Source organism: Tetrao urogallus, assembly GCF_951394365.1.
Source record: "Tetrao urogallus genome assembly, chromosome: 5".
NCBI lineage: Eukaryota > Metazoa > Chordata > Aves > Galliformes > Phasianidae > Tetrao > Tetrao urogallus.
Window position 1 is genome coordinate 24,921,715 of NC_136818.1, and position 24,970 is coordinate 24,946,684.

The 24,970-nt window shown below is 44.9% G+C and overlaps 1 protein-coding gene across 1 annotated transcript in view; it reads right to left on the bottom strand.

The window, feature by feature from the left end:
• The window catches only part of XPR1 (xenotropic and polytropic retrovirus receptor 1), a gene marked incomplete at both ends in the record, with an annotated part of 75,903 nt that overhangs the window by 12,421 nt on the left and 38,512 nt on the right, over positions 1–24,970 (bottom strand). Inside the window, 8 exons of the mRNA XM_079536362.1 lie at positions 1,014–1,179; positions 5,428–5,607; positions 5,838–6,025; positions 8,585–8,666; positions 9,116–9,199; positions 9,602–9,751; positions 12,575–12,798; positions 15,872–15,973. Coding sequence (XP_079392488.1) covers positions 1,014–1,179; positions 5,428–5,607; positions 5,838–6,025; positions 8,585–8,666; positions 9,116–9,199; positions 9,602–9,751; positions 12,575–12,798; positions 15,872–15,973 — 1,176 coding nt within the window. The remainder of the gene's footprint in view (positions 1–1,013; positions 1,180–5,427; positions 5,608–5,837; positions 6,026–8,584; positions 8,667–9,115; positions 9,200–9,601; positions 9,752–12,574; positions 12,799–15,871; positions 15,974–24,970) is intronic.

Sequence of the window (24,970 nt, forward strand, 5' to 3'; positions counted from 1 at the left end):
AAACAACCAAGAAAATCCCAGCTCTAACTGCAACCCCCCAAGCATACCATATTTTTCTGCAGTCGTGCTCAGCACATTTAAAACAAATGTTTGTTTCTTACTCAAACTAATGGAGACAGCTTCGTTAGCTGATAGTTATTCTGAAGCACTTTATTCTAGGGTTTGGAGGACTAGTCATTATCCACACAGTTATTTTATAACTTGTTTTGGTTTTTGGTTTTGTTGAATAAGACAAATACGTAGTTAATTCCAACACTGTCATAAATGGAAGATAAAGATCAGACAGATTGGAAAAACAAAGCGAATGCTGATGCTTATTGAAGCATGCTGCAATCTCTCTTAGCAAGTGTCAAAACCATCAGACAACACAATTTGCCAGCAGTCACTGCTTAAAATGGAAAGAACACAGCCTAATGCAGTAGGAGCCAGGTATGGCTTTGCCACTGGGAAGGCCAAAGTCAAAATTCACACATTAGCTCTGTGACTTCCCTGGCTAGAAAGGAGAGAGGCAGAGCACGCACCGCCCTGCTCTTATAGCATCAAATGTGACAAATAAGGACTTCTGAGGAAGTTTCTCAGTCCTCTCTTGCTTCAGGCTATGCTGATGGAGCCTTTAAGAACCAGGCTACAGCACTGAAAGCTGTGGTTATCATTTTTGTGCTAAGCAACAGCAACAGGCTAAAAGCAAATACGTGGTTAAACCACTGAAATGAAACAACGCCAGGAAAATCGTTTTGTCTTTCCAATCAATAAGTGCTCTAACATCCTCTGATGAATGTGCAAGTCAGGCCAAACGACTGGGTTAGGAAACGAGCACTGATGTGAAATTCCATTTCTCTGGATGGAAGCAAGAAACAGGAGAATCTCTCCAATGCCAAGCTTGCAAGAAAGGCCAGTTATTTCAGTTCCGTGTCATTGGTTGGCCTCTTCAAATCAGCTGCCTAAGAAGTTGCCTTGCTTGGTATTTTCAGGTCATTCTGACAGCACTCACAAAGCTGTCAGCATTTCTCTACCTGTATTTGCCAGAAGCCCATCACTGTCCGTCCACTGAACCTCGAAGCTGTAGAAGCAAATCATGTATTCCAGATCCATGAGTATTACAACCAGGCTGTTGAGCTGATCAGCCAGCCAGAAATCTGCGAAGCCCACCTTGTGGAAGGGAGCGGTGAACACTCGAAACTGTTGAACGAAAAAGGAATAATTTGTGTGACATATTAGCAAAGACCCATCTGCAGCAGTAGAACATCACAGCGTCGAACAAATACGGGAATTAAACAAAAATATTTGCAGATTTGTTGCTGATCTTTTGCTCCTGCTGAAAAAAAGAAAGATAATTGTCTCCCTATTTCAAGTACAAATAAAATTCCTGCTTCCAGACATCTAATTCTCCTCCTGTGCTTAACTATTCATCCTCTCCAAGCTTTCATTTTCCCAACCAAGCTCGCAGTCTCCGCGTAAGAGCTCTTCCCAGTGCTCCTTATGCTGACCAGGCACTTCTGGCACTTTCTTTCAGCCACACGTTACCTTAACTTCGTTACCTTACCTTCAGACTTAATATCAGTCAGATAAGAGACCCATAACTTGGCCCTTAATCTGACCATGTCTCAGTGTACTTAACTGTTCTCTGGCGCTCAAAGTTGTATCAGTGAGTAGTGTTATTCAGCTGGATCTCCCAAACCCTCCAGCACCAAAGAGTTAAATAGAGAGCAGAGGAGATCCTATTAAGTGTCAGTTAAACTCCCTCTTCATCCCAGTCCACTTTCCCTCTAAGCCTCAACAGCAGTTTTGCTACATTCAAACCAGCCAGCTTTCATGGTCCATTACCTTCGATTACAACTCTCTCTACCCAGTTAGTTATAGCTACTAACGGCCAATTTCTCACAGAGATAGCCCCAGCACCATCCTGTAGTTGAGAGATTTATGAACCTTTAAATTAATGAAAGCACAGGCTAACAATGATCTTTTATACTGCTCTCCTTATTAACCTAAATGATACACCGTTATGGAAACCCAGGAAAGGACTGACACAACCCCAGCTGGGCTAGTAATGCCAATTTAAGGTTCTGTATTTCGAAGCCACGGAAGGGATCAAGACTTTGAGGCATTAAATAGCAGATAGAGACCTTGACCCAGAAAGCTCCCATGCTCAGGTAGGACAGCACTTATTACAAAGGCTTGAGTGTGAGGGACAGCTGCTCTCAAAGCAGCCCTGGCGTGGAAGCACTGCTGCAGAGATCAGAGAAGGTGCAGCAGCCTTCTTTCTCATACAGACCATCCCCCCTTTTACGAGCAACCTCTTATACCATCTGATTACCTTTACTCATAGAATTTTATTTTTTTCCTAACAGTTTAATGCACACAACGTCCTTATCTCTGAATTGGAGTCCTACAGATTTGGATGGTGGACCATCCAGTGGATAAAGAATCAGGTGGGTGGTTGCAGCCAGAGGGTTGTGGTCAATGGTTCTGTGCCCAGGTGGAGGTTGGTGACTCCAGGGGAACCTGGAGCTCTTCAGCATCTTTATCAATGGCATTCACAGAGGGATTGAGTGCACCTTCAGCAAATCTGCACCAAGCTGCACAGTGCAATTCAAGCAGCAGAAGGAAGGGAAGCCATCCAGAGGGACCTGGACAGGCTCAAAAAAGTGGGTCCATGAGAATCTAAAGAGGCTCAGCAAGGCCAAGAGCAAGGTGCTGCACTTGGGGCAGGGCAATCCCAGACACGTGTACAGACTGGGAGAAGAACTCATTGAGAGCCCTGCTGAGGAGGACTTGGGGGTCCTGGTGGACAGAAAGATGGACACGAGGCAGCAGTGTGCTCTTGCAGCCTGGAAGGCCATCAGCTCCTGGGCTGCATCAACAGAGGGATGGCACAGGGCAGGGAGGGGACTGTCCTCCTCTGCACTGCCCTCATGACGTTCCCTTTCGGAATACTGTGTTCACATCTGGGGCCCATAGCAGAAGAAAGATGATCTTGAAGGTCTCCTCCAACCCGAGCCATTCTCTGATTCTATGATTAATGAGAGACACTTGGACACTAGGTGATGACAGCACAGAACTTTTAAGAGAGCAGAAGCTTTCCACCTAAAGGTTAGAGCAGACAAGGAGTCGCAGATATGCAGATGGCCCAGCTAAGGCCCTGCTATCACCATCCACAATCCCCACAGACAGGAGCTGCTGTTTGAACTCCTCTAACCCCCCCAAAAGCTCCCATTTCTGACCAGGGCTGCTGCACACCTCCCCAGGCCCGAGCCAGCTGCAGAGCAGGGACCAAAGAGTGTTGGCACATCCACATTCCACAAGCAGATCCACCTTCCCCAGCTAGGGAATCTGCAAAACCCTCAGCTGAAGATGAGCCCTAAGAATAAAGCAATAACAGCCAAGAGTCCAACTTCAGTTTCAAGCCATCGGTTGCAATTATATTTCAGCAGTTCCACAATCCAAGCGCAAACTTTCTGGTGCTGATCGCTGCAGTTTCAAGCCAGTGCTGAGACAGCAGATGCTTGAGCTGAAGACTTCCCTAGATTTCCACCTCATGCTGCTCTGCTCCCTGCAGTTGCTTCCCCATTTCAGCTCCCTACAGAAAGGCCGGTATGGAGATGCTATGCCATGCTCTGCACTCTGATCTGATTCCTCTTGGTGAGCTGCTTCCCTCAGCCTACACAAATGCATGCAGCACGCTCCTCTCCTGGAAGCAGAGGCAAAGAACGTTCACGTCAGCAGGGTGCCACGCAGGCAAGAAAGAAGGGATTAAACTCCCTACAGGCTAAATCATTTTTTCACCCAGAGGAAGATCAAGAAGTGACCTGCAGTCCATCAGGGATTATCAACACAGATCCCGCTCAAGAGCACCAACAAGCAGCCAGTGAGCACAGGTGGATGCAGAAAGCCTCCTCACTCCATCAGGAAATGCTGTGAAACACTGACACATCCTCCTGATTTGTTTCTAGAAAAATCAGAGGTGCCAATAATGCACAGCTACACCCGATACACCAGGCTGCATTTCTGCCAGAGATGAAGCATAGCAAGTGTGAGAAGAAAATGCTCCTCAAGTCAGAGTTTGTGTGAAAAGCAGAGTTCTAAGAACTGCACTATTCAAACCTCCTTTCACCCAGATAGCTGCTGGTGAGAGAAGAAATAAAATACGCAATAAAAACTGCATGAGATAAAAATTAGAGAAGCTTCACAGCTACACTGAGTGGTTTTGTCTGGTCTCTTTTCTCCCCTTCCCCCTTCTGCATGACACACAGAAGAATTTCGTGATCTTCTACCATTATAGCAATCTTGCATTTTGATGAAGCTTTTCTCCCCAGGAGACCTTGGGATGAATTGGCTTCCGCATACATCTGTGTTGCAGGCTGCAGCAAGGTCTAGAGATAGAGCAGGCTCTGGGAACTAACCACAGCTACTAACAGTTCTGTGAAGACTGAGGATCTTACCCTGCAAAGATATTAGGGTAAATTAGCACAGAGATTGCTTACAGTCAGATCACTGGCTGTACTTTTCCTAGCACCGAGGGACAGCAGGAAGACTAATGAGGCTTGGGACTAAAGGAACATTTGTGAGAGGTGGCTGAATGCTGGAAGGCACAGGGGGAGAAACCAAAGTAGCTGTAACTTAGCAAATCAAATAACAGGGCTAAAGAGGTTAACTACTTGCATGTATACCTGCACGCACACACTTAAAGCATGACTCTACATTTCATCTTTGCCATGCTCCAGACAAAGTTAATTGTCTTAATTGGCACTAAAATGATTGTACGAATAATGTCAGCCAGCCCAATTCCCCTCTCAGAGTAGTTCCAGCAAGAACAAGATATCAAGGGAACCAAAGTGACTGAGGTTAATTTAAAAAGGGCCTGCAGGGTGGGGGCAAATATGCGAAACAGCCATTTTGGAAGAAACTGATGAGCCATCCAACGAGTTCTATTGGACTCCCACCTGCAACTGGTACATCAAAGTAGCATGGATATCTACTACTCGTTATTTACCAGACTTAACTTACCAAGAAAACAGTAGCTGGGTCTAAAATAAGGTCTTCTAAGAACATAAAAGATTTGCTGGAAACAGTAACCTGGAAGCAGTAACCTTTGCAAAGATTCCCTCTCCATCAGTAAACCCAGCAATGCCCAGCTGGGTCAAGGACTAGCTACATCAAGGGACATGCTACATACAGCTATATACACGAAGATTAACTAGTAACTACCTGCAATATGAAGATAACAACAGTAGAGGCAAACAGAAATAGCAAGTAATAAGTTGCAGTAATTATTTATCAGGTCTGCTCTATGCATACATAGGTACAATGGTAAAATATCCCTCTGTACTGAAGATTACTGATGCTTGCACATATTTCAACTGCTACAGCTTAGCCACAGCTTTTTAATCTTTTAATTATCTATTTTATATTTTATATTTTGAGACTTACCAATAGTTTGAGCAGCCAAAAACGGGACTTGTAATACAAGGTTTTGGTAGGGTTGATGAGAAAAAGCAACATGCAGCCATACAAGATGAGCGGATTCACCTGCATAGGGATGTAGATGAATTTACCATATATACATGCCAGCAGGCTGAGGCACCACAAAACCCCCAGAAATCCAGCAATCTGCAGAAAGACAGACAAAATACAGAGATACCTTGTGAAAAAAATAATTCCAAACCCCACAATGAATTCTCATTATAAGAAAAGGGAGAGCAGTGCGCAACCCTGTAATCTAATCAGACTTCAGCAACTTCCTCCTCTAATTGTGTTAGAATTCCTTGCCAGGAAACGGTGCAGGACTTATCCTCCTGATGCACACAGCTCAGCCTCTGCTAACGGTCTGTGCTGTTTACCTCAAAGAGATGTTGATGGGACAGGTTGCTGCGGGGATTGAGCTCGAAGATGAGGACATGATTCACACCAGCCTGTCTCCAGCCGTACGTGTTGATACCCAGGAGAAAGAGGAATTCTATCAGGAGAAAGCCACCTCGATAGATTCTCACCAGTGGCCACACATCTGGTCCATCTATAAAAGCCACACCTGACAAAGAAAAAAGATGAAAGGGCCTTAATGATAGCACAAGTCACGCCACAAATCAAACCTGCGCTCCGCTTCCTGGCTCTGGCTCTCAGATACTCAGCCCCGGCCCAGGAAAGCATGGCCTGCTTGTCATTCACCTGCATATTCTAGCAGCTGGAGGACCTTCTGCCTAACCTATTCGAGGATTTATGAGTATTCTGGGGAAAATTCTCTCTCCAGCTTGTGCAGTCAGGTCATTAGCAGCATCTCAAGTCCCCCGTCTCACACCGCGGGCTCAAGGGACAGCACTAAGCATAAATCATCACTACACCCACTTACACATTCTGCTTTAACGGAGAGGAAATCTCACCAGACAGAGATACAAATATTTCAGCTGCCCACAAAACCAGGCAGCACAATTTACAGCATTTACAGCAACGCTGAACTGCGTCCGATCACTGAAGTAGGTACAGCCATAACGTAATACATATTCATAACCAGCAATATAGTTGCCAGCCGCACCCAAACAGAATAACCAACACAAGACATCAACATGGGAAAGCCTGTTCCTTGCTTTGTTCAGTCTTTGGGGTTTTGGAAATGGCCTCAAACAGCGAGCAGCCCTATAAAGCAGCGCTCCGTCCAGCCGAGTCCCCTTGCAGAACACTGCACCTCCGCTCCTGATAGAGGTTTGATGAGAAGAGCACATACAATTGCCCTCATCCCCAGTTCCACTGAGTATTTCTCATCCTTAAGCACTTTAAAGGGAGAAGAGAACTACAGACTACCAGTTTCAGGCAAACAGAGCCCAAGCTTGGACAGAAATGAGAGGTGCACTGATGAACTGAAAGAAAGGAGTCTTGAGCATGAAATTGCTAAAGCATGCATTTCAAATTTTTTATCTGAAATGTCTGCAGCTGCTCCCAAACCCAGAGTAGCCCCAAAATACTGAATCAGACATGCAGAAGTTACCACGCAGACCAGAACAGATACGCTTGTTATGTGAGACAGAACAGCCAGATGAGGCTTATCCTGTGGTGAACGCAGCTCAACACTTTACAGCGTGTGATGGGAACTCCCTCACTACCCTGGGCAGCCTGCTCCAAGGCTTGGCCCTGGGCAGCCTGGTCTAGAACTAAATGTGGAGGTTGGCAGCCCTACCTGCAGCAGTGGGGCTGGAGCTTCATGATCCTTGAGGTCCCTTGCAACCCAAGCCATACTATGATTGGCCATATTCCCCATGAAGAAATGCTTCCTGATGTTCAATCTAAGCCCCAAACAGCACTGATACGATTTACTACTGTGGCCATGGTGTAATGTTGCTTCACAGGTTCTACACAAACAACTCTGAAATCCTATCTTAGTGAATCATACCATGAAAACAATTTGTCAAAAGTAGCGTAGAGGTTAGCAACGGAATGCCCAATTAAAAATAAATAACTTACAGCTAGGATGCAGCTTTTGCTCAATATGTGAAGTAACTCAGAGATACCAGATCATGTCTGCTGATACAAACATACCAATTATTTACGCTAGTTTAGCAACATCTGCTTTAGAGGTGTAATCACTTTTATGAATTCCTGCTCACAACCGCGTCTCTTTTTTGCTCTTAATACTGAGATGAAATGAGCATTACAGGCTTCAGTCCTATTTGCATCTTACAGACCAAACATGAAAGTTACACCAAGAAAAAAGGCTGATGAATAAAGAACAGCTCCTACACATTCATTGGTGCCTTCATACAGACGGGGCAACTTTCTAACTCTACTATACAAAAGGGAAGAGCAAACAGCTTCTAAAACAGAGAAATTTTATCCCAGGAGATGTTCAGATCCAATTACAGAAACATCTGATTAAAAATTCTCTCAAATCAAAACACAGACACAGGCTTTCCCAAATGCAAGAGCTCATATGTTGATTGTCTGTTGCACTGCTTACGTAAGTTACATTACTGAAATCACACACACCACAGTAAGGCAGCTTGTGATGGAGCCCCATATCTGGATCTAGAATACTGACCTTCCTTTTACTCCTGTGAGAGCTCAAACTTGGAATAGTAGAATAAAACCAAGGCCACAGTCATGGTAAATAAATTCTTCCTGATATCTAGTCTGAACCTCCCCTGGCACAGCTTTGTGCCATTCTCATGCACTCCTAATGAAAATTAGGAAAGACATGGTATTCGCATAGCTATACGTATGTTCTATTCTCTGTTGTGAATCAGTGCTATGCAAAATTTAAGTTCTACAAACACCTCACTCAAGGTGGAAGAGGAATGCATGTTCACAGAACAAGCACCTTGTCTTTACACATGGATGTTACACTTCCAGAATATCCTTTCAAAAGTAAGAAGGAAACCAGGAGAAGAAAAATCAGCATCCTTTCAAGTCCAAATCCATGTAGGTAACACAAGAAGGACGTGATCTATTATTGAGCAGCAATAATTCACAACTGCATGACCTGACCCAGGCCGAACCAACCCAAAAGGCTGACTAGATCAGTTGCAAGCCCCTGCTAAGAGACAAGAACACATCCACACCAGGGTGTGGGAGCCAGCTGGGTCCTGCTGAACATACCCACCTGAAAGTATGACAGTCACGTTCAGTGCAACGAACAATCCACAGAAAAATCCAACCCTGAATGTAGTCCAGGCTGGTACAGGCTGTGAACAAAGCAATGGTGGAATTATGGGGGATTAAACAGGTTATCAGCAAAATCAGATCCATTCGCAGAGTACGTTTTAAATCAGGGATGCAGCCTCATCTCAGACTGCATTCTTCCTCCTTGAAGTGCAGCACTGAAATTGTTGCATAACATTTTTACCTATCTTGATGCTGAACTGAAGCAGAGCTGGGGCCTCTCAGCAGCTCTTACGATGTAAGCATACATTATAATTAGCACAATTTTCTCTTTATTATTCACCTCATCCCTATGTTTATCGTGCTTGCAATCTGCAGGCTGTTTCCATGTCTTTTGGAACTTAAGCAGAATATGTGACTACCCTGCCCTCACAATTTATGGAGCATGCTCACATCCATGTATTTTCACTACTTTCAAATCTAATTTGGCAACTTGTCAAGTTGCTGAAGCTTAGCTCTATCAATTGTTTACCTGAGCTGCTCCCAAAGGTGGAACACGCAAACGTTTCATAGCCTTCTGTCTGTCCCCATCCTCTAACTCATTGGTCACCACTTCCTAAGGAGATAAAGACACACATCACGGAAGTTCATTCTAACAGTAAGTACAGGATACTGCATTAAAACAAAAAGTAACAGTTGATTTCCAAGTTACATTTGACTTCTGGTACAGTGTTCTTCCAATACATGGTAACAAAGATAGGAAGAGCTTCCTATGATGTATCCAGCTACCATTACCTGGTAAGGTAACAACACAGTGTTTCTCAAAGTGAAAAGCTGCCAGCTAAAGACAAACTTACACACATGTGTGCAAGCAATGCAAGAAATCAGTGGTACATTAATTACTAGTTGCCCTAGTGGTGAACACAAGGTACATCCAGATGCTACAGGAATCAGCAGGGAACAAGAAACCATTGCTTTCTAGCTGCAATAGGAGCAGCACACAGAGCAGCATCTTCACCTCTGTTTCAGAGATGAGCTGGTTGATCTTCTTGCAGGTGTAGAAGGGTGCCACCTCCACCTCGGCCACGCGCCACTCTGCCCCTCGTGTTGTCTCCAGGTTCTTGTCATGCTTCTTCAAGATCTTGCGGAAGCCAGTGAAGTTCAGGTTCTGCAGATGAGGGAAACACTTACTGCCTTTGAAGCTTAGCTCGGTTATTTGCCACGGCTAGTAAGAAAAGGAATAACAAACAAGCCTAACTTTTCTCCAACATGCTCTGCTTGCATGGGCACCTGACTGAGTGCATCCCAGGTACTGCAGCTCAGCAACAGGTCCCTGCAAAAGCAGTAGTTGGAATGAGCTCTTAAGAACTGCCACAGGAAGAGCATGTTTTGGCTCAAATCCCCCAGGGGAAGGCACACATTAGTCTTTTCAAGGGCTTTTCCCCACTGGAGAGAACCAGGCCACCAATTTCTAGTTTCTCCAAACCTTCCAAGTTCTCAAAATAAGCACGTTATAGAAGGGAAATCCTCATACAGCTGCAAATGAAATCCAGCCAAGTGCAGCCCCAGGACAGCACGTTCTTCCCCAGCACACCCCACCCCACAACTACAAAACCAGTCTACTAGGCTTGCAGACACAGGAGGTGAGATAAGCAGACGACACCACGTTAAAGCAGGAAAGATAACGGTTGATTTCCAAGCTATGTGCTAAGCCCTGACCCAAGACTCTCCTAACACCCAGTAGCAAAGATAGGCAAAGCTCAGCACACTGCATTAAACAGCAATTGCTGTGACAGGATGCATCTGAAATACTGTACTTCATTGCACAGAAAATGCAACTCGAAAGGCTCTACGTCCCCTTCAGACAGCAGTGACACATGCAACAGTCACTTCAAAACAAGCTTAGAAATTAGCTTGGAAAGAAAAACACAGAAAACAGCAGAATCCAATACCCTGGGGAGAGGCACCAACTACTCACCGAAATTATTTCCAATCTAATTACACTGTGAGTGATTTAGTACCAGACCCCTGCCATAGGTGGGGAAATGAAGCTAGGGAGATGGGAGCAGGAAGCCAATGCATTACTGATCTGCATTACTGCAGACAACAGACTTTAATTACTCTCCATTGGAAAAGCCAGCATTCTAACCCAGGGAGAGCAGGTCACCGTTTCATAAATTTGAAATGAAAAAGATGCAACAAAATGCTGATTTGGGGCAGAGATTTTTTTCCACAGCCTGAACTGACAGCACTTGATCCATGCACTAGCAGGACCTACAGCTTGGCTTCAGTGTCCCCAGGGCACAGTGGCATCCCACCTGGTGCCACCTCACACAACCCAGTGTCATGCACTCAGTCACACATTTTGCTTGTCCTGCTATTCAAGATGCATCACTTGGCACAGGGCTTTCTCCAGGCCTGACTTCCATTTCTGCTGGATACTACTTGTATTTATTGAAGTCAGCTGACTAATGGCATGCTTTGCCATTAAAGGTGAAAAAACAGTGCCACTTGTGCAATAATACTATGCAACATCAAGTAGGATGAAGCAGCAGGCTTGCAATCTTTGCTCATATACCTAGTTAGGAAATGCACCAACGAGGCAAATGCACAGCACTCCAGTGAGACCGAGTCAGCCTCAATTATTTGCCCCATAAGCGTAACATATTAGTTAATTTTGCAAGTTTTTTTTGCTCTAAAACACAGTATTTTATATAATCTATGTGGTTTCATTCTATTTCCTGCAAGAAGGACGACATGACCCCAGCTATTCCATCGTCCCAGCAGGTCACCCTCTTCTTTCTCCAAAACTTCAAGCTACTGAATATTTCTAATTCTTGTATCTAAGCTCAAAGGTGCTTAAAATCAATGTTATGGGATTTAATGTATGTATTCCTTGTCCTCAACTTCAAGACCAATTGGAACAGACTTTCTCATTCTCTTTGAAGACATGCCATAGAAGGAAGCTCTGCTCCTTTTGGAGACTGAAAGCTATCAGATCCAGATGGGTTTTATGCAAATGTTTAGCATGCACACAGTGCTCCTGGACTCATGGTAGCACAAGTCAAAAAGGTAAGTGTGCAGGATGCCTTTTTTCATTGATGTAGAACAGGAAAGGATTTGTCAGAGGAACGACCTTTGTCACCTCCCATTGAGTTTTGTCCACACTACACAGTGGTATTCAAGTATTTCTTACAGCAAAAAGACTGCAGGCATTACTGGTAAGGACCTAAATACAGATCTAGCAAATTTAAGTCAAAGACTCTATGTTAAACCGTTCTTATTTAATGTGGTAAAACAAATAAACATAGTGAGATATTTAAAAGCAGAGCAAGTCCAGAAAAAACAAAACAAAACAAAAGCCCAGCAAGATCTTAATACTTCCAGAATTTTGGAACGAAATCACTGTCTGCAATATTTGTCACATCCCCTCGTGCTACAAGTCCAACTACAACTACAGATTTGTTTCCTCATACTTCTTTCGAGCCTGCGTCCTACAGAATTACAAACATTCTTTTAAAGTGGATGTTTTAACAAGAAATTCTGATCTAGCAAGGTCAGAGTCACTGCCATGGTAACACCAAGAGGAAACATTACACTAGCATTTCAAGTTCCATTACAAACATTAGATAAAAGAGTTCCTTCCCCACCTTCTCAGCTCTAACCCTGCATAGAACAACATACCACCAAATTATGAGGCCCCAGAGTGACTGCATGTTGTGACCATGCCAAGAGTGCTGGGCTCAGAGAGCTCAGAAATGGAAGAGGATCCGAGATCCTTCTGTAGGTCAGCAAAGTGCTTCCAGCTCAACACAACACTATAAGAAGAATGTTGCTGGCTGCTAGGTGTCGGTCCTTTCTTTAACTTAAGCCAGGGTCTCTAAGGCTAAAATGATGCGCAAAATTGGCTTGAATGAGGCAACCGAAGGCAACACAAGCACAAAGACGTGGAGACACAGAGCTTTCTCAAAGTGCTTCCCTCTGTGAGTACCTGATAGTTCTGCAGCAAGATGAGGCTGAGGTAGAGCTCGCTGAAGGCCAATTTCAGGTCTTTGATATTCCTATGCTGGACACGCTCCTCGTGGGACAGGTGGAAGACTGGCTTTCTGCGCCGTGGCAGCGTGGAAGCCCCACTGGCTTCTTTCTGTGCATCCAACGTTGACTGTAACTCCGTCCGTAGAGTAGTGAATCTGCGCTGAGCTTCTGCAAGCTTTTCTGTTGGTAGAGGAAGGAAAAAGGCAGGTGAGTGGGCAGCAACTTGCCTATCAGACCTGTAAAGGAAAGCATGGCTTTTTCCCCAAACAATATGCCTGTAGGTAAATAGCTCTGCATAGAACAACCTACTGCGTGGCCTTACCTACCAAGTGTTAAATTTAGCAGAGGACTTTGAGGATCTGCACATCCACTACCGGCCACGTGGTTGCTACCGCTTTATACGACAGCAAAGAAATCAAAGAAGAAACACATTTCATGTGCATGGCTGGGGTTTGGAGCTCAGAGAGCAGCTCAACCCCTCTGGCAAGCTCCCAGTAACAGATGCAGCTCCTGCTTTGATCAGCAGCTACGAGGCTGCTGGCATCTGTATACAATCTGCAATCACGACTTTCCCCTCCTTTCCCTCAGTTGCATTGCACCAGTTAGAAGCACTGTCTCATTAGTTAGCAAATAAAGGGGCTGCCAACCTGAACTCATCTTGAAAACGCAACAAAATGATAGCTAAGGACTATTTTCCAAACTTAAAGAGAAGGATCAGGAACAAACATCACACCAAGGAGCTGGTAAAATAACTCCCCAAGTTCCAGCTTGGAATAACAGTCACTTGCATGGCCACGGCTACACTTAAGAACTGCTAACAGCCACAAGGCAACCCAGCAGCCCATAGCAGCTCACAGCAACCCTGCCCAGAGTGCATTCGGGGCAGGCTCTCTCAGACCTCCCTGCATTACACTGACTTAGATTATAACAAGGATTCACTCCAGAGGGTCCCAAGCACAAACCAAAACTGGCCACAAATGAAACCTTAACTCTTCAGCAAGCGTTTCTCCACTGGAACTATCCACGAACGTTCCTATTTTTTCTTTTCAATCAGGTATAAGTTTACTCGAGAGAAGTCCAAATAATCACAAACTGGTTATCAAATCAGATCTATTTAATGGCAGGTTTCCTTCCTGCAGAGGCAGAATAATAGCCTGGGGAATTAAGACTGCACTTGATGGCAGCCAACAGTCTCTGAGCACACAGCACAAGGCAGTGCTCAGAGCAGAGCCTTCAGGACAGGAAAAGGAGGGGAGGAGAAAACGAAACAGAGATCAGCAGAAGGATTAGCCTTCCTGCAAGCAGGAAATATTTACTGTCATAAAGACAAGTGTCTAACAAGCCATATAGTGAGCTCATAATAAATAGCAAGTAGCAGGTCATGATGCAAGCCACCTGCCTGGAGTTATAACAGAGCCCAACATGGCATGCTTCTGACATGGACAAGACAAAGAACATTCCTTCACTGGTTGCTCTACGTAGCTTCACGTTAACAACACTAATAAGGGGTTTCCATACTATTCCAGTCACACTGCTCTCTTGCAAATACAAGACTTATTTAAATCTCTTCACAAGAGATTTTCAAATTGCACATATTTGCTCCTATAACTTCTTGAAATGACAGCAAATTGAAAAAATCCTATTCTGTATTATTAATGTCATTCTATACAATGAGGGAAGGGGTGTGCGGATGTGGGTGCATATGTGCTAGCAGGTCTTCATTAGGGAAAATTATCATGTGCACTGTGCATATGAATTGAGAGAACTTCTTCCATGGAGCCTAGCTTGTAGCACACAGGATCTCCTACTAGAACAGCTAAAAAAGCTCAGAAAGTGGCTCTGGGCAGCCTGGTCTGGTGGTTGGCGACCCTGCACATAGCAGGGGGTTGGAACTCGATGGTCAACGTGGTCCTTTTCAATCCAGGCCATTCTAGGATTCTATGAAAGTAAGACAAGTCTCTGAGCATAACAAGAATGGTATTTTTTGATACAGCAGTCAGGGTAAAACTCAACTGAGAACTGTTCTGAGTTTAGGCAGGGACATACGAATTGAACATAGGAAAATGCCTACAGACTCAAGCGTGCAACCCAGCTGGCCCAACAGTGTCTAGCTACAAACCTCCTCTTGCCTTGTCCTTTCTTGTACCCACCATGGCTCCATCAAAACAGGTTCACAGAGCTAGGATAGCTGGCACAGCCAGCCCAAGGGAGGTTTGCTTCCCTACATGGAAGCTGAAGAGAGGCAAGCAGCAGTGTACGCTCAGTGCATCTATTATGCTTTTAGCTATTCTTGTGCTCACCACCCAGACTCTGCCAGCAATAAAACAGTTAGCAATAAAGTCATACTAGGTGATTATTAAAATACTTCGCACAATTCAACTTTGTTATCCAATCAAAATAAAAAGAGAAGGCTACCATGAAGTGCTGCAAAAGCCTGTTTTAATGCTAGATGCCAATAAATCAAGAACACATTGAAAGTATGGCAGCACTCAGTACCTCACTGTACCCATATTTAAACTCTTTTCCAGTTGAAAACCATTTCAAGCATTACCAAAAGAGGCAGAAAACCAGCTGAGATATAATGGTGGGTGGAACTGGAGCACACCAGTACACAAAAGCCTTTTGGAGCAATATAACAGAGCAAATCAAGGGTGGGAACGCAAACTTTCTCGGGGAAAACAAACAATAGCACTTTGAAATTTACACCATCATATTTTTACCCAAATTTACTAACCAGGATTGTGTATACAGCCAGTGACAAACTGCTTCTGACTGATCTACCCCAGAACACAGCAAAAGCTAAAATGAGGTGCTTTAAAACCTGTTGGAAGTGTCAAGGCAGACAAGTGGACACACACAGGCAAGATCACAGTAGATCCTTCTGCAAAAGCTCCAAAAACACCAACGGGGGAGCTCTGCAGTTGCCTAAACACACACAGGAGACTGTCACCACAGATGAGGAAATGCGCCCTATATGTAAGCTGCCACTTAAATTTAAGAGCGTCTTCAAAGTTCAGTAGGATGCTATTACAAAGAAATGAAAGTGCCTGTCCTTCATTCTCTTCCATTCAAAAACCATGGTTTGGTTCCACGTCTGTGATTAAACCAGAGCAGTCTCCCATATAAACCTGCCCTGTAATTACCTGATGTTAGACCTTTCATGGACACTGTGGCTATTCTGAAAGCCTGGGAGCTTCAGACTCTTTTTTATGTTGCTGCATTTTCCACAAATATACACAAATAAGCACCTTACCTGAATAGAAAATGTTGATTTTGGCAAGTTCTTTCTCACAGGTTTGGAAGAACTTCTCTTCAAACGTGGCAAAACATCTTTTTACCGTGTCTTCATCTGTGTCTATAAAACAAAACAGGAACAAATAAGTTGAAACAGAAGAATATAGGAACATATTTCTAAATGGTAGCCATGGAAATATTTCTTCAGGGGAAAACAATATCACCTTGTCACATGGAGAAAGAAGAAACAAGTCCAATGGGAACACGTACTTGACTGTAAAAGGAATTGCTCAAAGACTGAGGGGGAAAATCCCACAGAAGCAGCGTTGCCCATTGACCTAAGTTCCCATCATCGTTTCACACCCTCCACTGTGTGCTCCTGCACATCTCACATGCTTCATTCCTACTTGCCAGCTTGTATGACTGCACCTGTAGGGCCACGTGGGTGAAGACAGCTGCCTACCATCTCACCAACACTAAAACATCACCCATGCTACAGTCAGGCACCGGTGGAAGGATAAACCACGCTCCATCCCCATGTGCCTGCCCAAGGCCTTCTTGGTGGACTCGCTGGCTTCAGCCACCATTCCCACCTTCTCATCATCTATAACCTTCCTTCTCCTCACTACCTATTGCTCCCTTTATAGGCAGTTTAGAACAGTTTTTCAGCAAATTCTTCCGAACGCTTCAGCCACGTTCCTTTTGCTGACACTAAGGCACAGCAGCCTTCCCCCACACAGAGCTTGGAGATTTGCACTTCCAAGATGACACTGTTCTGGCAATCCACAAAACCCAAGCCAAGCCATTGCTTTCTCCTGGAGCTCTATTATCAGCACAGCGATGGGCAGTACTGAACAACACACCTCCGAGCCAGACTTTCAGACTTCAGCAAGAGCCAGGCTATAATAAAACAGCCACTTCAAGACATTGCCTAAACCTCTCGTGGTTGTATAATCAGGAACCGAGGACAGAACAGCTTCCTCAGTTCAACCTCTAAGCTTTCACATACAAACACAGCACAGGAGGATGGGAAACAGCTCTGCTTTGGAGCTGGTCATTCCTAAGGGCAGAGTCACAGTGGTTGCCACACCATACCCTGCAGCCCTAGTGGTGAAGCCAATCCAGACTTGCCCCGATCCCACAGGTGTGGGTGGATGGAGCAAGTTGCCTGAAGGTTTTTAAATAACTGTAATCAGAGAGTTTCAAAACAGAGCTGACTTAAGGAAGGGCCACGTATTTCTGCTCCTTCCAAAATGTCACCTCATAAGGTAACGGGAAGCTCAATGCAGGCAGGGCTAAACCAAACACGGTGCCAAAGAAATACCTTATTTTCTACTTTACCAATCATTTTAGGAGACAATGAATGCACAGAGCTGTTTGACTACATCCAAAGTTAAGAGGGAAAAAGGACTCTAAGGCACTAATGAGCCACTAATGAAAGACCTTCCAAAAACCTTGAGATGGGGAATTCAGGTCTCTGTCTGGACCTCAAAACACTGCTGACTCAGAGGAAAGCAAGGCTCTGTATAAGCCATTCAATATCCTTACCCAAACACTTTCTTATAAAAGACATTTTGCAGACCACAGTGGATGCCAACTTTATAAAAAAAAAAAATAAAAATAAAAAAAAAAAATCAAGATTTTCTGTGCAGAAAAGGTTTCCCTTTGGTAATGTTCCCACTGCAGTTCAGCAATTGAGCTGCAATAATAAAGTGCTGCCAAGGCTATTGCCTTTATTTGTTCTTCCCCCTAAGGCTAGGACAGGACAACATTTTCTGCCATGAGAAAATCACAGTGCCAGAACTCAGCCTTGGATTCAGGAGCTCCATGACAACAGAAGCCGTTGTTAAAAGGCATCGAGCTACCACTGCCAAGAAGGACCACTGGTAACCTTTCTTTTGTTCTATTTCTATAGCCCTAATAGTCTTTTACCCTAAAATCTGTGCTGCTGCCATGAGCAAGGCTGCCAAGAGAGCCCAATCGATACGGCTGTTTCTTGCCATCACCTTCCTGCTGCAGAGGACAAGGCATTAAGCCCAAAAGCCTTTTGCCCTTCCTTGCAAAATCACGTTGCAAGCTGGACCAATTGGGATATATTCCCATCTCTGTGCTTTCTGGCCTGCACAGAGCTCACCCACAATAGAGCCTGAAGTTGAAAAACTGCCATACGTTCCTGCACTGCCCCACACAGTCATTTCTCAGCACATGAGAACTATGCATCCAAATTCTTGTGTTGTGCAGCTGCAGCATAGAAACAAGTGATCAGCGTACTGGGCTGCTTGCTTACTCACTTTCACAGACTACTGGGCTGCCTGGATATGTTATATGTTTGCCGTGCCCTGTTGTTGGCCTCTTGCTACCAAAAAGCCCTGTGCCTCGGGCTCAAACAGGGCCACAAAAACACAACGTGACCAGGCTTTGGAAAATCTACAGGCTTCTAGCTTATAAGAAATTCTAAAAAAAAAAAAGAAAAAAAAAAAGAAAAAAAAAAAAGGTTAATTTAATGAATTATAGAACAGCTTGGATTGGAAAGGACCCCAAGGATCACCAACCCCTCTGCCACAGGCAAAGCCACCAACCTCCAGATCCAGATCTGGTACCAGACCAGGCTGCCCAGGGACCATCTAACCTGGTCTTGAACACCCCCAGTGACAGGGCATCCATAGATCCCTGGTTGGAGAAATGCATCTGCCTCCAACCCCACCAGCTCCTCCCCTCTGCTCAACCACCATTTTCTAACATCCTTGACGGTCCCACAGCCCCAAGAGTTCCCCAACCTCTTGCACAGTACAACAAAGAGCTTTACAGCTAGAACTCAAGCTGCATAGCTCATAAACGCAGGAACAAAGATCATCTCTACATCCCTAATGAGTCATCCCCGTGTTTACTGGGGGATTTTTCCAAGGCCAAGATACTTCCACGCACCAACTCCCTCCTCCTGTGCAGAAAGCCACACTCCTGTCAGCTGCACATGGTATCACTCATCCAGCTTCTAAGAAATTAATTACTCACCATGCATTTTCATGCCCAATCTTGTGGCAAATAAGTACAAGAACACTTCTAAGTGTTCAGAGCATTGATATAGAACCTTTTATTCTTGCTATGGAAAGAGAGAGGAAGCAGACACTACTTCACTCATTTTGCATGGAAAGAACATTTGCTTTCATGTTTCACCTTCACTTCTGAGAAACTGTACATTTGTGTGCAATGGTCCATCTCTCTCTTAGAAGAGTCCATCAACAAAAACATGGCCTTGAAACCAAAAAAGCAGCATGCAAGAAGCTTCATACATTAGGTAATGTTTAAAAAAAACACCAAAAATAATAAAATTTAAGTAGGCTGTACTTGCTTTTCTAAACAATTCCAGATGTGCTGGTCAGCTTTCCACTTAATGACTGCCTTAATAACCAAATCTAATTTGGCCTAAGTTAGAGAAATAACTCCAGAAATAAAAAATGAACAGTCAGGTAGCAAGTGAGGTTGTGCTGTCTGCACAGGCAGCGTTTGTGGGCAGGTAGGGGAGGAGGAAGGAAGAGCTGCTGCAAACCACCAACATAATTTGTCTCAGGCTTTGGTTTGCCATGCAATGGTTCCACCGTTAACCCAGAATAAATGGAATCCATTTCAGAATATCTTTGGAAACTAGAATTTTCAGGTGGGTAAAAACTCTGTTCCCTTACTTTGAGGTTGTATCACTGGAAGTTGTAGTCTTGTAGATGGTTTATTTAGCAGGGAAGCAAAAGCAACCTCTACAAAGTGCCTTCCAGCTAGTTAAATAACCGAGTGCCTATGACTCTATAAGCACAGAATCTAAAGCAATGGTACTATGCTGGTAAGAAAAACAGGCATAGAAAAGGCTGGCAGTTAGTCCTGAACATCACTGGGTTGTTTGATTTCTGCACAGTGCCCTTTCAGCTCCAGAAATCTATCCCCATTGCTACCTGTCCCTACAAGTGACCATGACACTCCATGACGTGCTACTATGGGGCTTACAGGACCTAAGCTAGGGGGTACCTCACATGTGAGGGACAGCAAGGCAGTAGCAGAAAAGAATAAGAAAAATAACAAGCAATATTCCACAATCTGCCATAAACATAGAATTAATGCAATAGGGCAAATCTAAACACCAAGAGATGTCACAGAGGGACGGGATTTGCAATACCTGCCTTCCCTGGTTAAGAACAACCTTTGAATTCTCTTTCTTTTCAAGGAGAAAAGTAAAGATTTATTAAATGCTTTAGAAAAGTTTCCTGGAAAGCTAAACCAGAAATATGCCACACACTTAAGAGTGAAGAAGAGAGGGCCAAGAAGAACCATGGCTCCAGATGAAGTTTCACACCGACCATCACAGTTCACGGGCCAAAGAACAGAGAGCAGGGGTTGAGAAGCTTGCTCCATGCACACCAGGACCTGCCCAGACACACAGACCAGGTTTGCCCAGTTGAAGCAAGCAGCCAGCGATGCCAGAGATATCAAAGGTTGGTGGAAGGACCAGGATGGCAGCAGGCACGTCCCTGGTTAAACAACGTGCCCACACATTCCTCCAGCTGCCATCCCGCTGCCTGGAGACCTGGCTTTCCTTTAAATGAAGCAGCCCTGCAGCAACGATGGTTGCACAAAACTCACCTCACAGTTTAACACATCTGTGGTTAAGTAACACAGGGCCTTGTGTTTTACCCAGCTACAAGAGCAGAAGAATGCCTTCCTTCTGGAAACTCATTTGGGTAGGTGTAAAGGATGCTTCCCCAAGTTCCCAGCCTGGTCCTTAAGCAAAGCAAACACGGAAGACAAGCAGCAATAAAGATACACAGCAGCACAGAACACCAAGATTAGAACTGATGACTCAAAATTGGGTGTTCCAAGTTCCAGTTGAAGTTTTTCCCTACATTCACCTGTTCCTTCAGTTCACGTGTTCCTTCAGCCTGGCAAAACTCAATGATTTCAGCAAGCCCTCTGCTACTCTGTGCTACAGCTCCCAACTTTCTAGCCAAGAGATGTTTAAGATGCACCTGCTCTACAAAGGGGTGGGGGAGGCTGCAATCCTATAGATTTGAGCTCAAATCAATGATGGGAGTAATTACCACAGGGACTGGCAATGCAACACCGGGGAAATTAAAGGAAACTCAAACACTCCGGTGCTGAATGTAGCAGAGATCTCTCACCCTAAAAGCCATAAATATTACTTCCCTCGTGAAGAAGGTCACGCTTCATGGCACAGCAAGAGAACTAAGAGGAAGCTTTCCCATCGTTTTCAACAGGAATTTGTATCTATCAAGAAAGACATCGGCTCAATCTTGCCAATAATTTAATCAAGCAAAAAAGGCTGTTTGTCCGAGATAAAGCTCCATAATAAAATGACTGTTTATGCTTCTTTTATCGAGCCTCCCGTTTTAATGGTCATACTCCCAGACTTTTAGAAAGCAATAGCAATTACCTTCTCATTACAGAACTGTCTGAAGCCTGGCTGCAGCTCAGCTGTTGAGCTGGCACTGGGGAGGCCCACATGGCTGCCTGGAACTGAGCTCAGGTGCCCACACCTAAAACAGCTCAGTCATTCAAACTTCCATCACTTGTAAGCATCTAGCTGCAGTTGCTAGAAATGAACTAGATGCAAGCTACAGCTTTCTCCTGCAGGTTGCCAGCAACGATGCTGAAAACCTTTAGGGAAATGCTGAAATTAGGAGCATTTGAACTTCTTAAAAACTCTGGGAGGAACAGGGTGATGCTGCCAGCAAGGCAGGACAGAACAGGATGGGACAGGACGGGGAAGGGGAAGCCCAGCACACCACATCTCAGGGAGACAGAACAGGGAACAGGCAGAAATGCAATGAGGTTAATGGATCGAGAGCCACGCTGCATAAATGGAGCTGATACCAGACCTCCCCCCCACCACCCCAGAAATCCTTGTAACAATTACAGAACAAACAAGGCTAGGAAAGTTAAGGACAGAAAGAAAATTGCTAAAAAGTGGCAGTAAGGAACAGGTGAACAAAGGGAGCACCAACATTAGTAAGGAAAACAGGGCTGCTTTTAAATCTCAGGCATACTGAAGCGTGTTTGCTGGGGATATCAAAGCCAGGGGGAGGGCAATGAGAAAAGGAAGATTAACAAAGCTGTGTCTGGGGAAAGACTTCAATTAATATTGAGAGCAACCAGAAAGAGAAAACTAACGATGCAGAACAAGCGACAGGCTCCCCATACAGGGAAGCAGCCACGCAGCACAAAGACAAGCCTGCTATAAGCACACCAGCGACGGCTTCATCCCCCCCCAGGGAGCAAACTATTCCAATTCATTTTTCTTTTTTTCCTTTTTTTAAAACCAGCTATTAAGAGCAAACAGTCAGCGAGAAGATAATAAGCAAGCAATTATCAGACGAAGAAAAATGCGCTTCCACGGTATCTTGGAGAAATGGCACAGGGCTGGAGAGCGGCTCTGCGTTACGTTGTATCAGGGGACCTTCACACTCAGCACTTGCGGCAGATGCTGCTGACTCCCACCTAGCCCAGCCCTGCCCCAGCCCCAGCCAAGCCCACCCTGCTGCTCACTGGGACCCCACTCCAGCCCAGCAAGCAGAAGCTCTCCAGTGCACACAAGTCTGGGGCAATTCCAGTTCAGGATTCAATAGCCTTGTTTGCTTGCCTGTGCACTCGCTCGCCCCTTTGCTCAGCCCCAGTCCCCAGGCAGAAGCTACAGGAAGCTTGTCTCTGCCCAGAGCAGGCTGGAATACTTTAAGAAAGGGTTGCTGTTTTGTTTTTTCTTTTTTTTTTTTTTTTTTTACACCTCAAATGAGAAGAATGATTTAGAGGCATGTGATTCCCCCCGACATTCTCCCAGGAGCAAGACGCAGCGCTGCTGGCACTTGGTAAATAACGCAGCCAAAGGAAGCATTCAGTAATTTCTATTGCTAACAGAACAAAACCTGGCAGGACAGGAATACACAAACTGTAGAACTAACTGCCAGCACCAGTGGGCTTTGCTTTCAGAAGCAAACTGGAAGCAAGCATGCTGAGCAGGGGAAACAAAGGGCCCAGCTTCCTAACCACCTCTTGACTGCATCTCCAAGAGCACTGCGGTGCCTTGCAACCACCACTGCTACATCCCTGCTTGAGAGCATGACAAAAGCCTGAGTTACACTGCAGTGCACATGGGCAGAACGATGTTTCCAATGACCCTGAATGGACAGCTGCCCAGAGAAGCCAGCTTCACCTTCAGGTTGTGCAACCCAGCAGCAGCCAACAGGGCTGCAGGGTCAGGATAAGCAGCCCAGCTTTACTGTGCACACCCACACAAAAACTGGCATTAAAACACATTGGTGTGGTGCTGTTCTGTGTCAATAGTTGAACTAGCTTTTGAACACAGTGATGGAGTTACAGGACGCACCTCACACAAGGGACCAGCTGCCCTCACCATTTCTTAACCTTACCTTATCTGTACCTTTCGAGTTACATTTCTCAACCTTACCTTACGTGCAGGTGCTCTCCCTGTCAAGGGTGAATGAGAGGAAGCATGCTTTGCTGTGAGAAACCTGCAAGCCTTTCAGACCTTGGCTTTGCCAAGCAGCGGCCAACAAGGTACCACTCACCCTGCAGCAGTGGCTGATTTGAGACTTCACTACTTACAAAACTGCTTAAATTCAAGATTGTTCCTTATTTAAAGTATGGATGTTATGAACAAAATAGAGAGCCAAGCAAAAGTGCAGTGGGAGAAAGCAGGGAGGAACACGGAGTCTCTCCTAGCCATGATTTTACCATGCTCCAGGAAATCTGGACTCGGAGATATGCAGAGTCTGCCCTACTTCTCATGAAAGCAGAATCCAAAAACGTGATTCTCACCCCACTAGCTGTGCTTGAGCCTTGCAGGCAGCTGCTAGGACTATAGGACTGCAGAAATGAGCACTGCTCCTGGCAGATGAGCAGCTGGAACACAGAGCTCCCTGCTGGGGAGCAGGAGGCTCCCACCGCCCCATGCCACAAACCCACTCAAGGGTGAAAAGCAGAGCTAAATTCAGAGGGGATTTTGGTGAAAGGCAACACTTCAAGGTGTTTGCAGGGAAACCAATCTGTTCCTTGGGAAAAAAAGAAAAAAAAAAAAAAAAAAAAGGAAACTGGGTATTACAAGGTTATTCTGCACCGTTAAATCTGTCAGCAATGCATCAGCGCAAAGTTGTTGTCATCCCAATTTTAAAATCCTGCAAGGATTTTAATGTAACCTTTAGGGAAACTAATCCATTACCTTAACTACAAATAGAGTGAGGATGGCCTTCAAGATGACAGCATTTTCTTCTCACCCGAGTTAAGCAGGGTTTTTTTGGCAAGTGTTTGGGAAGAGGGAACCAGCTCCTCACCAGCAGGACAACAGAAGGTAGGAAGAGCATAAAACATCACTGCTGTGTCACACAGAAAGGCATAAGAACCGTTTTGCCACATCCACACCACTATACACCAGCACCAATCAGCTCAAGTAGGTCCTGGGGCTTTATTTCAACCCCCAGGAAACACAGAGGCTGCCCCAGTTCATTCACTCAATTGATTCACCAACTGTTCTGAAACATGAATAAATATGTAAGCAGCTACTCTGCTCTAATTAGTGACATTCAGTGAGTCTAACCTGAGAGCCTGGACCTCCAGCCCCTGCTTTTTAGCTCTCAGTGCCTCCCCCCTGGGAACTGAATAGCAATCAGGTATGTAATGCAGGGAGGGTTGCTTCTGGCTTCCTATTTAAGGCAGAATATAGGGGGTGGGGCAGGGAGACAGGGCTGAGAAACAATTAAATCCTTAAAGGCGGGCAAATGGTCTACACATGCTTTGAAGGATGAAAGATGGGAAAAAAAGATTAGAAATTAGGGAAAAGGAATAAAGGAAAAATAAAAACGATGGCAATTGCAGAAAGCACGGAACAGATGATGCATTTCCTATGTGATAGCTTAAACAAGTCCCAGGGCACACCTCCCAAGTCCATCAAACAGCACATTTACATAAAATCATTAATTCATTACAGGCCTGAAAGAAAAGAGGGATGGGTCAGGAGGGACAGAATGCAATGAACGAAGCAAAACTGTACGCTTGGGACGCAAGGAAAAGCTCTGTTTCTGTGCACACCGAGCTTCCTGAAGGCGAG